General features: G+C 38.4%; 1 protein-coding gene across 1 annotated transcript in view; it reads right to left on the bottom strand.

The window, feature by feature from the left end:
• dhrs7cb (dehydrogenase/reductase (SDR family) member 7Cb) overlaps window positions 1–13,230 on the bottom strand; it is a 32,368-nt gene extending 19,138 nt beyond the window's left edge. Inside the window, exons 1-2 of the mRNA XM_060844613.1 lie at window positions 13,077–13,230; window positions 5,595–5,758 (exon numbers count right to left, since the gene is read on the bottom strand). Of these exons, the coding sequence (XP_060700596.1) occupies window positions 5,595–5,748 (154 nt within the window). The 5' untranslated portion in view covers window positions 5,749–5,758; window positions 13,077–13,230. The remainder of the gene's footprint in view (window positions 1–5,594; window positions 5,759–13,076) is intronic.
• Between the last annotated feature and the right edge of the window lie 413 nt (window positions 13,231–13,643).

Here is a 13,643-nt window from a genome sequence, read left to right on the forward strand (position 1 = left end):
TGGTCTGGGCATCCCTGAGGTGTTCTCTGAAGCGTTCCACAAGTAAGCGGCCCGTCTCCCCAATATAGAGGAGGCCACATCGGGTGCAGCGGATGCAATAGATGATGTGTGTAGAGGTACAGGTAAACTTGTGGCGGATATGGAAGGATCCCTTAGGGCCTTGGAGGGAAGTGAGGGAGGAGGTGTGGGCGCAAGTTTTACATTTCCTGCGGTTGCAGGGGAAGGTGCCGGGAGTGGAGGTTGGGTTGGTGGGGGGTGTGGACCTCTCCACTTTAAGCCGGCGGTTAGTGGTGTCGATAGTAGTCATGATTTGGAGATGCCGGTATTGGACTGGGGTATACAAAGTTAAAAATCACACAACACCAGGTTATAGTCCAACAGGTTTAATACCCCAGACAGACACACACACACACAGACAAAAACCCCCATGCACACATATATTTTGTGGGATGAATTTGTACTTTGCTCAAAAACTGCATGCATTCATGTAGAACTCTGAGCTCAAAAACTGCATGAATTTATGTAAAACTCTGTTATCTCACTTTTTAGATTAGAATCAATCTAAACATTATGGCATAGACAGAGAACACAGGGGGCTAACACCTTCAACATATTGTCTAGCTATCACCATTGTTAACAGCTAACCCGAGAATGCAACTTAAAAAAAAGGTTTTGTGATTTACACATGAAAGAAGTGAAACTATCACTGTATTCTAACAGATGAAAGGCTTAACAGACAATCAATTTTTCAATGTATAACTTCAGTTACATCACACTGCAAATTTTTGCTATAAATTCTGTGTTATGATCGAGCCCTCCACTATCACCTGATGAAGGAGCGTCGCTCCGAAAGCTAGTGTGCTTCCAATTAAACCTGTTGGACTATAACCTGGTGTTGTGTGATTTTTAACTCTGTACACCCCAGTCCAACACCGGCATCTCCAAAATCATGTCTACAATCATTACCATCCTTCTACATGGCGGAAGTACAGAACATTTTATTGTGGTCATATTCAACAGTTTGATTGTTTCCCCTCTGAACCCAAGTCACATGTGACTGGCAAAGCAAAACTGGAGATTTGGGAAATCAGTGAGTCTGCTGAGACCACTAGCATTGAAGCCATTCCAACTCTAGTTTCATCAAACTTTACTGCTTGGCCTTTGAGCATTATGTGGACCAAATACAGAAAGATAAATCTAATGGGGAGGTTCACACATTCTAACAGTACTTATTAGATTTTTCTCCCTATATAAAAGCAAATTTAATTGTTTTGACATCCATATGTGAAATTTTAATTCCCAAAATTGTGTTTTGTGATGTTCAGTTAGTCAATGCCAATTGGAAGTTGGTTGTATGTAGTCACACATTTATCCCCAGCTCAAATTAAAGGAATCGTCCGACTGAGTTTAGGGGAAAAAATTCCACTGTTTGACTGTAGATCCCTCTGTTCAGCTACAAATTGTATCCCATATCCAAGTCCTTGACTGAGACAGTGATGTCAATGGACATTCTCATAGTGTCAAATCAAAATTCTGTTAATCAAAATTCTGTCACAAACACTCTTTGTCCTGAAATGTCCCAGCTGTTCTTCCACAATAAGACTGCTCATGCACAAGTAAGTGAAATATCTTCAGAGAAGCCTATGTTCATTAACCTTTCTAAGGTTATAGAACGAATTTGGGAGTGATTCTTGTTAAATGCTATTACTGATTAGGTAGAAAGCTAATTAAATGAGGTAATGCTAGGAAAATGATGATTTGCATAGTTGGCATGAAAGCAAAACAGTTTAAAAGATGCATCAGGAGATTGAAATCTCAGCATTACATGATGTTTGATTAGTTGTGAACTCCCCATATCATTACTATAGCATGACAAATGGAGCCAATGCAGCACAATTCAGCCAAATGAGACCATGGCAGTATCGTCAATATACTCACAAGGTATTTCCAGAAGTATATACTTAATGATTGTGTGTATAATTATTATCAAGACTAGTCATCACTGAAGGTGTAATACATCACCATCCAATACAATACTTCTGTGAGATGGTGTTTCTCAAATGAAGATAATCAAGTCCAAGTATTATACCCACCTCAGCCAATTTGATGGGACTGTTTATGACTAGTAATCTCAAACTGTAACCAAGACTTCAAAGCACTAGCAGATAATGTACAGTTACCTGTATCACACTGAGACTTGTTGAGTAGAGGACAAAATGAATAATTATATATACATGATTTTAGATTTATAAAGTACTAAAATTAACTGTTTATTATATATTTTTTATCAGGCTTCTGGATTGCATTTAAGTTCAAAAAGTGATCTTATGCTTAAGAAGTTTGAAGACCACTGTTTTAACATTATTAACTTCATTGGAAGTAAGATTCAACAGGTTTTGTTGCTCTATAGTCATTACTTATTTACAGGCACACACAGCACCCAAGGTCCCAAAGAACAGCAAATGATCTATTGATCAGTTAATCCATTCTTAATATCACATACTGCCCTCGGCTCTTTTATACTATCCAAAGAGGTAGACAGCTTAATAGCCCTGCTTCAATCTTGTGCAGAACTGGCTGCCCAGATAATGTGCACAGGTTCTAGAGAAAATTACAAGGAGCTGAAGCCATAGAGACATAACAATCTGAAAGGTAAATTGTTTTGGACAAAATACTTTTCTCTTAAGGTTTGATAAGTACTGTGTTCCTGCAAGTGAAGGAGATGTTATAATGTGAACATTTTCACCTTTTATGTATTTTTCCTCAGATTCCACCACCAGAGAATTGCCAAATCATCTTAGGGAAAAGAAACAAATTGAATGAATTGCAGGTATAAATCAATTTGGAAGGTGTGACATGGTAGTGCTAATGAGGGACACAGAGGCTACACAGTCTACGCCACCGATGATGTCATCGACATACTGGAGAAACAGTTTTGGGGAGGGACCCAAGTAGGATTGGAACATCCACAATACTTAGTCTTATACTGGTCAGATCACACCTAGAATGCTATGAATGTTGTGGTCCTCATATCTAAGGAAAGGCACACTGAAATTCAGTGAAGGTTCACTAGATTGATCCCCGGTTTGGAGATATGTTTTAAGGAGTCTATACTCATCAGAGTTTAAAACAATGAGAGGTGACCTTATTGAAACACACAAATCTCTTAGAGGACTTAACAGGGTAGATATAGAGAGGTTGTTTCCTGTTATGGGAGAGTGTAGAACTAAGAGGGCATAATCTCACAATAAGGGATCACCCAAAACAGCAGTGAGGAGGAGTTTCTTTTCTCAAATGGTATATTCATGAAATTCTTTACTACAAAGGTTTGTTGAAGTTAGACCATTAAAAATATTTGAGGCTAAGATCACAGATTTTTAATCAGTAAGGGAGTCAAGGGTTATGGGGAAAATGCAGGAAAGTGGAGTTGAGGCTTATCAGATCAGCCATGATCTCATTGAATGACAGAGCAGACTCTATGGGCTGAATGGCCTACTCTGTTTATGATCTGTGAACTATGCATACCAGCTTACAATGTCTATAGGACAAAGCAGGAAAACAGTAAAGGGAGGAGGTGTTAATTGTTTAAGGTTGAAATCACTTCAATAATAAAAGGGTAGAAGTAGTAAACAGATAATGGAGATATTATGGTAGAATTAGAAAGTAAGAGAAATTAAGGAGTTGTGCCTAGAAACTCAAGTAGCTGCTGCCAAGTGGCAGTTAGCATCAATGTAGAGATTAGACAAGCATGTAGTAAAAGACCAAGTGGCTTAAGTGGGATTTTTTTTACATTAATATGAATTAAGACATAAACTAACATGTCAGACAAGTGTAGATTTCTTGAGCATGTCAAAATCAGTTTCTAGCAACAATATGTCCTTAAACTAACAGTGGGCAATGCCATGTTAGATTTAATCATCAGCAATGAGCCAGGTTTAATCAACAATCTAAAAAGCATTAATATTTATCTAATAGCAACCATAGTATAGTTGAGCTCAATGTAGTGTTTGAAAGCGGGAAACAAGAAATATTTGCAACAAGTTGGAGACTGTACTCTGTGAATGGCAAAAAAAAGTAAAATGACAGACGATCATTGGGAGGTACTCAATATGGTACAGACTATTTCATTTTCCTAAAGGAGAAGAGGTCAGTTTTAGCAAATGTTACCTGTGGCTCAGTGGGTATCCCTAATTCAGAAGGTTATAGGTTCAAATCCCACTCTTGAATATGCAAATCAAGATTATAATTGGAGCACATTACTAGAAGAGAGTTGTCATTTTGGGTGAGATATTTAAAACCATGACCTTGTTGACTCTCTAATGATTACATTACTTCACTGAGGAGCTGGGGGACTATCCATGGTGTTCTGGCTGATATTTACCATTCAATCAATATCAAAAGAGGAAAGAAATTTAGATTATTCAGAACTTTCTCTTTAGATTTGAAAATGGTGCTGCTATTCCACTCTTTAAGAATGGAGTGTCTGCTGCCAAATAAAGATGGCCACTAGTGCCAACATGATGGTAGCAATAATGTCACAACGCCAAGATAGGGCTTTGTGGCCACACCCTGTCCAGCTCACTGACTGTTGCTCCTTCCTTCCACGAGTGGGAGTGAGATTCTCCCACACTTATCATCTGTCCTATCCCTAACAGAATAATTTACAAGTTGATATTCGATTTGGAGGTTGGTCAAATTATTGACATATCTCAATATGTTAGGTTGATACTACCATTGTGCCACAAGACTCCCTCTGCTAGAAAGATTACTTGTATGGATCTTGGATGGGGACAACATTGGACTTAACTGTGCCACTATCCATCATGATGCCAGTTAACATTCACTGCTTAACGTTACAAAAGCAGGAGTGATTACTTGAGTGAGTTACCAGGACATACTGGAAAAGCTCAGCATTTTCAAGACAACTGGAACACAAAGTGTACAAGCAAGATACACTGAAGAGAATATGCGGATGAAAAAGCCTAAGGTTGTGTTAGTATAATTAACCAATCCATCCTTGACTTCAATCCTCCCTAGTTTTTTTAATCTTCTCCAGCCATACAACTTAAAAGATCCTTGCACTTGTCCTGAATTGCCCTGACTTTAATAGCTCCATCTTTGGCAGCCATGCCTTCAGTTGTCTAGGCATTCCCTCCCTGAAGCTTTATACTCTTCAATCTGGCCACCTCTCTCTGCTTACCCAAGACCAATCCTGAAACCAGTCTCTTTAACCAAGTTAGGAGAAAGTGAGGACTGCAGATGCTGGAGACCAGAGTTGAAAAGTGTGGTGCTGGAAAAGCACAGCAGGCCAGGCAGCATCCGAGGAGCAGGAGAATCGATGTTTCGGGCATAAGCCCTTCTTCAGGAATGGCTCTTTAACCAAGCTGTAAGATACTTGTCCTGATGTTGCCTCATGTGGCTGAATGTCAAATGTTTTGTCTGTGTTACATTTGTGAAGCATGTATGGGAATATTTCATTGTACTAAAGCTGCTTTACCACTGCAAGTTATTATATGTGGTAGACTTAGAATAAAACAGCTAAACTAAAAGCACATTCTGTTCACAGAAGAAACAAAGAACAATTGATTGCTCACCTTTCCCAAGTCCTGAAATAGCATCAGTTATCACAATCACTTTGTTCCGCACAGCTGATTTGGACATCAGTTGCATTATTCGTTTGTAAACGTAAGCAATGCCTGCAATCCCAGCCACCAATAATGGGAGAATCAATAAAGCCAGAGCACCCATCTCTCTGCTACTATAGAAATTAGAGCCAGAAGAAAAATCATAATTAATACAAAAAACAAGAGTCAGTATGATATAAACACAGTCATCAAAACTATGAAAGCATTGTATTATTAAAATAATCGAAACTACAATGAATTATGATATGTTTTTCTTCATGGGATGCAGGAACTGTTGGCAAAGGAGCCTTTATTGCCCATTTCTAGTCAGAAACACAACCAATTTTCACATAGCCACCTCCCTCAAACAGAGCTGTAAGACTAATACCTAGCGATAACAGCCTGAAATCTGAGGGAAGATTGAACAACATATTGATCCTTAAAAGGTGACTTTATGGTTTCATAATTAAACAACAGAATGACCCAACTCATAAGACTATCACTTCATGCCACACTTCACTCATGTAAACACAAAAAGCACAAAAGACATCCAGAGTGGCCTTGTTTCAAGAAAAGGACATATAGCAGAAAAAAAATGATTATAAATCAGGACTCTATCTCAATAAACTTTGTTAAGAAGCACCTCGAGTTGTGTTCATACTCAGTTTGGGTATGGGTCTTCAGCCATATTGCACTTATATAGCAAAAATCAGAAACTTGCTACTGAACTAAGAAAAGAACTGAGCAACCACAAGTTTTGTCAGTTATACGAAAGGGAGATAGTGGAGAAATGGAAAGGTGTATGGATGCAATTCCAGAACACAGTCAGCTGAATGCACAAGCAGCAATGCTGGGGTAAAGAAGATAGCAGATGGTCAAAAAGTTAATGTTAAAGGAACATAAGTTCTAGGAAGGTTGATGGACTGGTAATATTACAAAGATAGATCGGGCAAGACCATGGAGGGATTAGAACATTAGAATGAAAAATCTGAAGTCAAAGCACTGAACTGGCAGCTAAGATAGGAAAGGAGCAGAGGGGTGATTGACCTTGGTATATTTTTGGATGCTGTCAAGGGTGAAAAAGAGGAAGCCAGCCAAGAAATTATTAGACAGTTCCATCCGCAGATGGTTTTGTGGCAAGGTACAATGGAGATGGAATTAGGTGGTCTTAGTTTTATGAGCCATATACAGAACTTCAACACTCACTGAGGACCAAGGATGACACATTCCCACTCCAACTGAAGATTTCTGGGATGGTTGACAAGTCTAATATACAACCTGCAGATTCTGCCACATGGGGGAAGGTGATACTTGAAGATTCAAATTATTTGGAAGTTATTATGCACTCTCCAGTGCCTTAATCATGTCTTTGCATGTTCCTTCAGATGTTTTCTGATGTCTCCCCAAAAATTCTTCACTATTTTGATTGGACAGAGCAAAGGAGTCTCATGAACAAGCGAGAATGTTTGACCTCAATTCCAAGAAGAACAGTTTCATGATTCTCGTGTCAAACATTTGAATGATGTGTCTCATTCAACAAAAATGGTTTTACATGATAAATATCTGATGCTTAGCATTTGCGATTGAGAAGGAAGGTGTGTTGTACCATTTTTCTTGGGATTTGGAAGACTCCACCAGTGGGACTTCTCCAGTGCTCAGTGCATGAACTGTTAGCACATTAGTTGTTTCCTGGATTCATTATCCTGTAATTTATATATTAAATAAGGCAGTTGTCCTGAAAGGGTTAACTCAGAAGCTTTGGATAGCTCTGTCCGCTGAATATAAGTAACTATAGATTTCTCAGAAAATGCATTTGGTTCTGAGCGAGTCAGCTTTACAGTCTACTGTCATGTTCAGGATACTATATCTTGGGGGATAACAATATTTCTAACTAAGGTAGTTAACTAGACTTAACCTAATGTAATTTGTTGTATTGTTATTATACAACAAACTATTTCTTGTTACTCAAGTATATGACTCTTCTGTTGAAAACTTATGAATGGCCTCTAAACTCTGAAATTCTCTCTCTAGATGTTTCCAACTCTCTCTTTATTTAAGATGATTCTTACAACATACTCCTCAGCCAATCCTTTTCCCATTTGCACCAGTGCGTTCTTATATGGCAGTTTCAATCTTCGCTTAATAATGAGATAAGAGCAGCAAAAGCGAGAAAACCCTCAGCTGGTCAGGTAGTAACTGCAACAAACGTTAATGTTTCAAGCTGTGACCTTTCATCAGAACTGGGAAAACTTTGAGATGTAATAGATTTTGAACAAGCAGTGGATAAGACAAGGACACAAACAAGATTCATGACAGAGTGAAAGACAAGGATAGATTGAATGACAGAAAAGTTAGCTCTCTGGGACCAAAGGAATAGAAATGGGGCAAGAAAAGTAAAGAGACAAAAGTTATATCTACAACAGGTACACTGCTGACTAAAACAAGAAATGAAATAAGCAAAGGAAACAAAATGGGAACATCTCCATTCTGTCCACTGACTTGAGCCCAAGCTTCTAGGGAATGATCTCACGATAATGTAGACTATTTAAGTAATTGAGTATTGAGAAATTAAGAAAAACAATCTCCACCTAATGTTAAGTGATTTGGTTGAATTTCTTTAAAACAAAATGTTCTTAATAGTGGAGAGGAATCCCCATCCTGTTGGCAAGATGGACTGAACGACAAATGGGCAAGCGGATGACCTCTAATGGGTACCAGCTTGAATTCAAGAAAATAAACAATGGCAGCTTCCCAACGTAAATGATTATTCTTACATCCAAGGATCAAGGAAGAAAGGACAGAGATGTCAATCAAAACCTTAGGAATTCTGACATGATTCTTGATCTAGGCAAGTGATTGAGTTTCAGTCATATTAAATGTAATTTGATTAGATGTCTTCTTAAGTAAAATAGTTAACGTAGAAATATTTAGAAGAGGAACAGTAAATTTTGTCTTAAGAAGCAACCTTCTGTTTAAAACACACTTATAGACATGTGAATAGAAGGAGTTATAATTGCAGATACAAGATAGAGGGCTAGTGTTTACCAGATCTTTCAAAGTCAGGTGGGACAGAAGCTGCTCATAACTCGTTGGCTAAAGAATTCTAACATAAAGTTATTTTAAATAACTTTAAATATAACTATCCCTACATTAAAACTGATATTATGAATTTAATAGGAATTATCATCTTTTTGTATCTCCTGTGATTAAGATAGTAGAATATTTGAGTAACAGAATTTAATAAGGATAGCAATGAATACAATGAATAACAGAATTTGAACAGTCCTTAGAGATAAGCAATTCTGGCAAATATCTGAGAAAGCGTAGAACCATTAACATTGGAACATAAATCAATAGGGTACATTGTAAGATCCCAAGGCCTGATGATAGTGATATCTAGTAAACATCACAAGATCGTGGAGAACCTAAGGTCAACCATGACGTTGTCCATCATTGGTCATGTATTCACAGGATTGGATGTACGTCCAAGGAGAAGTAGCAAGCACTGATGTCAATGTTGCATGTAACCATTGTAACATAAATATCCTGTACTTTAGTGGGAAAGGTAAAGTGTCACTGACCTCCAGTCTGAGCCATAATTAAGAGGACAACTGGGCCATATGTGAAATTCAGAGTGGTTTCTAGCCTCTCTCACACGTGGTAAAAGAGCTCTGAATAAAGGTCACTTGTACTGATGAACATCGAACTGGAGACTCCACTTTGATATCTCGCCCCAACAGCATTCAACAAGATACATCACATAAGGGTAAGTTATAAGATACAAGCCTGCAGTGTTGGAGGTAGTATACTGGCTTGAATAGAGAATTGTCTAGTGGGCAGGAAACAGCGAATGGTGACAAAGGACTCTTTTTCAGGTTAGCAATCAGTAAACAGTGGGGTCCCACAGTGATCAGTGCAGGAATCGATCTGTTTACAAAATATATCAATGACTTGGAGAAAGGAAGCAAATGTACTTCAACCAAATTTGCAGATGACACAAAAATAGGTGGAAAGACAAGTTGCAAGACAGGTACAAACAGTTTACAGAGAAATATTGACAGGTTAAGGAAGAGGACAAAATGTTGGCAAATGGAGTATAACGTGGGAAAATGTGAAGTTGTTTACTTTGGAAGGGAGAACAGAAGAATATGGTATAATGTAAGTGAAGAAAAACTGCAGAAAAATGTAACACAATGGGATTTGGGGTGTGTACTCAACAAAAAAAGTATCCCCCAAACACAGAACACTAGCACACTAAGTCAGCAGGTAATCAGGAAAGCGAATGCAATGTTGGCCCTTACTTTGAGGGGGTTGGAGTATATGAGTAGGAAAATTTAACTGTAACTGTACAAAGTGCTGGTGAGACCACATCTGAAGTACTGTGAGCAGCTTTGATCCTCTTAATTAAGAAAGTATATTATTTCATTGGAGGCAGTTCAGAGAAGGTTAACTGGGATGAACCCTGGTATGAAGGGAATTTTCTCATGAGCAAAGGTTAAACATCTTGGGACTTTACCCACAGGGTAAATGCTGAGAGGGATGTTTCCCCTCATGGGACAGTCTAGGACCAGAAGGGCATAGTCTCAGAATTAAAGGGTACCAATTTAAGATGGAAATGAGGAGGAATTTCTTCTCCCAGAGGGTTGTGAGTCTTTGGAACCTCTTGCCACAGAGAGCTGTGGGGTACAGACCTTGCCTATATTTAAGGCTGAGATAGGTAGGTTCTTGGTCCGGAAGGGAATCAAGGGTTATGGGGTAAGGGCAGGAAAATGGACATGAGAAGTGTCATCGGATCAGTCAAGATCCTATTGAATGACAAGTAAGCTTGTTTGGTCTATTCCTGTTCCTATTTCTTATGGACTTACAGGATCAAGGGATGTCTTGCTGCAGGATATTGGTGAGATTACACTGACTACTGTGTGTAATTTTGGTCTCCACTTTAGGGAAAGGATATTCTGGCTATGAAAGGAGGTTTATCAGACTGACACCTGAGATGGCAGGACTAACATATGTAAGACAGTCTGGATCAGTTCGGATTACATACACGAGAATGGAGAATAATGAGGGGGGAATCTCATAGAAACCTATAAAACTCGAACAGGGCTAGATATGATAAACACAGGAAGGATGTTCCCGATGACTGGAAAGTTCACAACCAGGGGTTATGGTCTAAGAACAAGACTAAACCATTGAGGACACAGGGGAGCAGATATTTCTTCACCCAGACAGTGGTGAGCCTATGGAATTCTCTGCCATAGAAAAGCAGTTGAGGGCAAAACATTTAATGTTTTCAAAGAGACAGATATAGTTCTTAGGGCTGTTGGGCTCAAAGAAAATGGGGAGAATGTGAGAACAGGTATTGATTGGATGATCAGTCACAATCATATTGAATGGTGCAGCAGGCTCAAAGGACTGAATGGCCTACTCCTGCTCCTGTTTCCTATGTTTCCATGCTGCCTGACCTGCTGTGATTTCCAGCAATTTTTTGTTTCCAGTGCCCATTCCAATGTCTGCAGTAATTTGCTCTGGTATCCTATGTTTCTACGTTTCTTTGTTTTTCTTGCCCGATTCCAATTCCCTTTGGCCCAAAAAGATCTTTCCATCATTCAATCTCCTGTCTTCCACCGGTCACCTACAGGAAGAGGATATAATCCCTGATGCCTCTGAGGGCTCACAAGCTGACTGGAAAATTCAATGACTCCTCACTGTCTGTGGATGAGGAGCCCTTTAGCAACAAATCTCACCTTTAGGAGACAGACCCAGAAGCATGAAGGTGCCAGCAAAACAACATAACTTTTTGCACGTACCTGCCTTAATACCCTCCCCCATAATGGGGCAGACATTCAGCTCTGGAGTGCTACCAACAGAACCAAACACATATTGTACAATGCACTTTATTCCTCAAAGTAAAACTGTTAACAATTCTCTAGGGTCTTAGATCCAAATTTTTTTTCGGGGGGGGAAAGTGATAACCAAAAAATTAGCCTCAGATAGGCAGGGAATCATTTCAAAGCCAGTATTAATAAAGACATGCAAAATTAATCTGTTTGCATCAACAAGAGAAATTTTAACACAAGCATTTTGCATTGGCATACAACTGTAAAAGCCTGTTCAGAAAGATTACACCTGTGGCACCAGTACCACACTTTAGTCAAAACAATATGGCTTCAATGAAGGTTAATTGAGAACTAAATACTTGCACAGATTGTAGAGTTATGTTCTATCACATCAGTAAGGTGACTCTTTTTGTATGATGAACTGTTTTCAATTAAAAAGGAATAAGGATGTGTATTTAAAGAGCACATCATCCAAATGCCAAGAGCCTGAGCAGTAACAGTTGTATGTAGGCACATATACAGCCAGTCAGTTCACATACATCAAGAATCACAAGCAAAATTTTTAATTAATCTATTTCATTTATGTTGGTTAGGAGTGGAATATTAATATTAATACCATAACACTCCTTTGCTTTTCCTTCAATAATTGTGCAGGATTAAGAATTTTAACAAAATGGGATCGTAGTTTCAGGTCCAAAGGACAGTACATCCAACTAATGGAACTCATTAAAATAAAACAAAGAACTGCAACTGCTCAAGATCTAAAATAAAAATAGAACTTACTGGAGAAACTGAAGCGGCCTGGCAGCATCTGAGTACAGAAAGCAGAATTAACATTTTGGATACAGTGACTCTTCTTCAGAACTCTGCTTTCTCTGCACAGATGTTGCCAGACCTGCTGAGTTTCTCCAGAAATTGCCGTCTTTTCTGATTTATTCCTTCAAAAGAGGTTCAAAATAGACAACTGAACTTCTGAGTGAGATTTGAACCCAAAACTGAGTGTTTTCAAGACAAGAACAATATCAAATGAATTAAACTGAAATTTCAAAATGAGGAGGAGGCAACCTCAGCTACCCTATCAATGCCACAAATCCCTTCACACTATTCAACGAAGAGCAGAAGGATCTCCCAACTTTCCAGCTAACACTGACCCTGAAATTAATACAATTAAAACAAATTTATCTGGTTGTTCATCTCATTGCAGACACTTGCTCACAACTGAACTGCCTCTTTTCCCTACAATGCAACATTTCAAAAACACTTAATTCAATGAAAATGCTTTTGAACATCTTGAGGTTGAGAAAAGAGCTACATAAATGCCATGGATTTACAATTTTGTTAAATACAATTCCTTCCTTCTGCCTCACTGATAAAAACAGGTTTATTGCAATATAAGGTTGATACATAAATTTCAAATAATTAATCCCTCTGATCTCTATAAAATAGTTGACAATGTTTCTCAAACTGTAGACAAAGGGGTTTTGTTTTAGAGAGTAGTAAAACAAATTCTAATAGTCTGATTCTTAAATTGAAACTAATTTATGTATGATCATAATAAAGACTCAATGTACAAAGTTGTGGTTTAAATCTACCTTGAATTTAAAACTTAACTTACAGTTAAAGCTGATCACAGTATAAAAAGTTGATAATAGGGCCTTGTATATTGTTCCAGAATAAGCTGATATTTCCAAATGGATGTTAGAAACTGTTGTCTGTAGACATTTAAAGCTTCACACTTCTCACCTCTTGGTGAGCTGTGCACCAGAGGAGTTCTCTGAAAGTGTTTTAATAGCTAAAAGCTGAGCCAGTAATTTCTCTAGAGTAAGTTGAACCCTCTCCCAAATACCAGCCTTGGTTGCTCCCTCTCTGAATGTCATGTGACCCATCTAATGTCATTCTAATAATATACAAGCCAGAAACAGCTACATGTAACTTATAAGCATGTCAGTCTTTGTACAGTATCTCAGCTGCACATGTGTTTTGACCCCACAGCTATTTACTGTTCAGGGTGACACCCCTTCGAACAGTCTCAAAGTTAAAGCATCAATAAAATGCCTGCAATGACCCAATTCTTCAGCAATTGAACTGTTGACATTCCCGTGACAAGGAATTATAGAATTACAGGATTGGTAAAGCACAGAACAAGATAATTCCTCTCATTGTACCTGCATCAGCCCTTGGA

The sequence above is a fragment of the Hemiscyllium ocellatum genome, chromosome 25 (assembly GCF_020745735.1).
Source record: "Hemiscyllium ocellatum isolate sHemOce1 chromosome 25, sHemOce1.pat.X.cur, whole genome shotgun sequence".
In the NCBI taxonomy this organism is placed as follows: Eukaryota; Metazoa; Chordata; class Chondrichthyes; order Orectolobiformes; family Hemiscylliidae; genus Hemiscyllium; species Hemiscyllium ocellatum.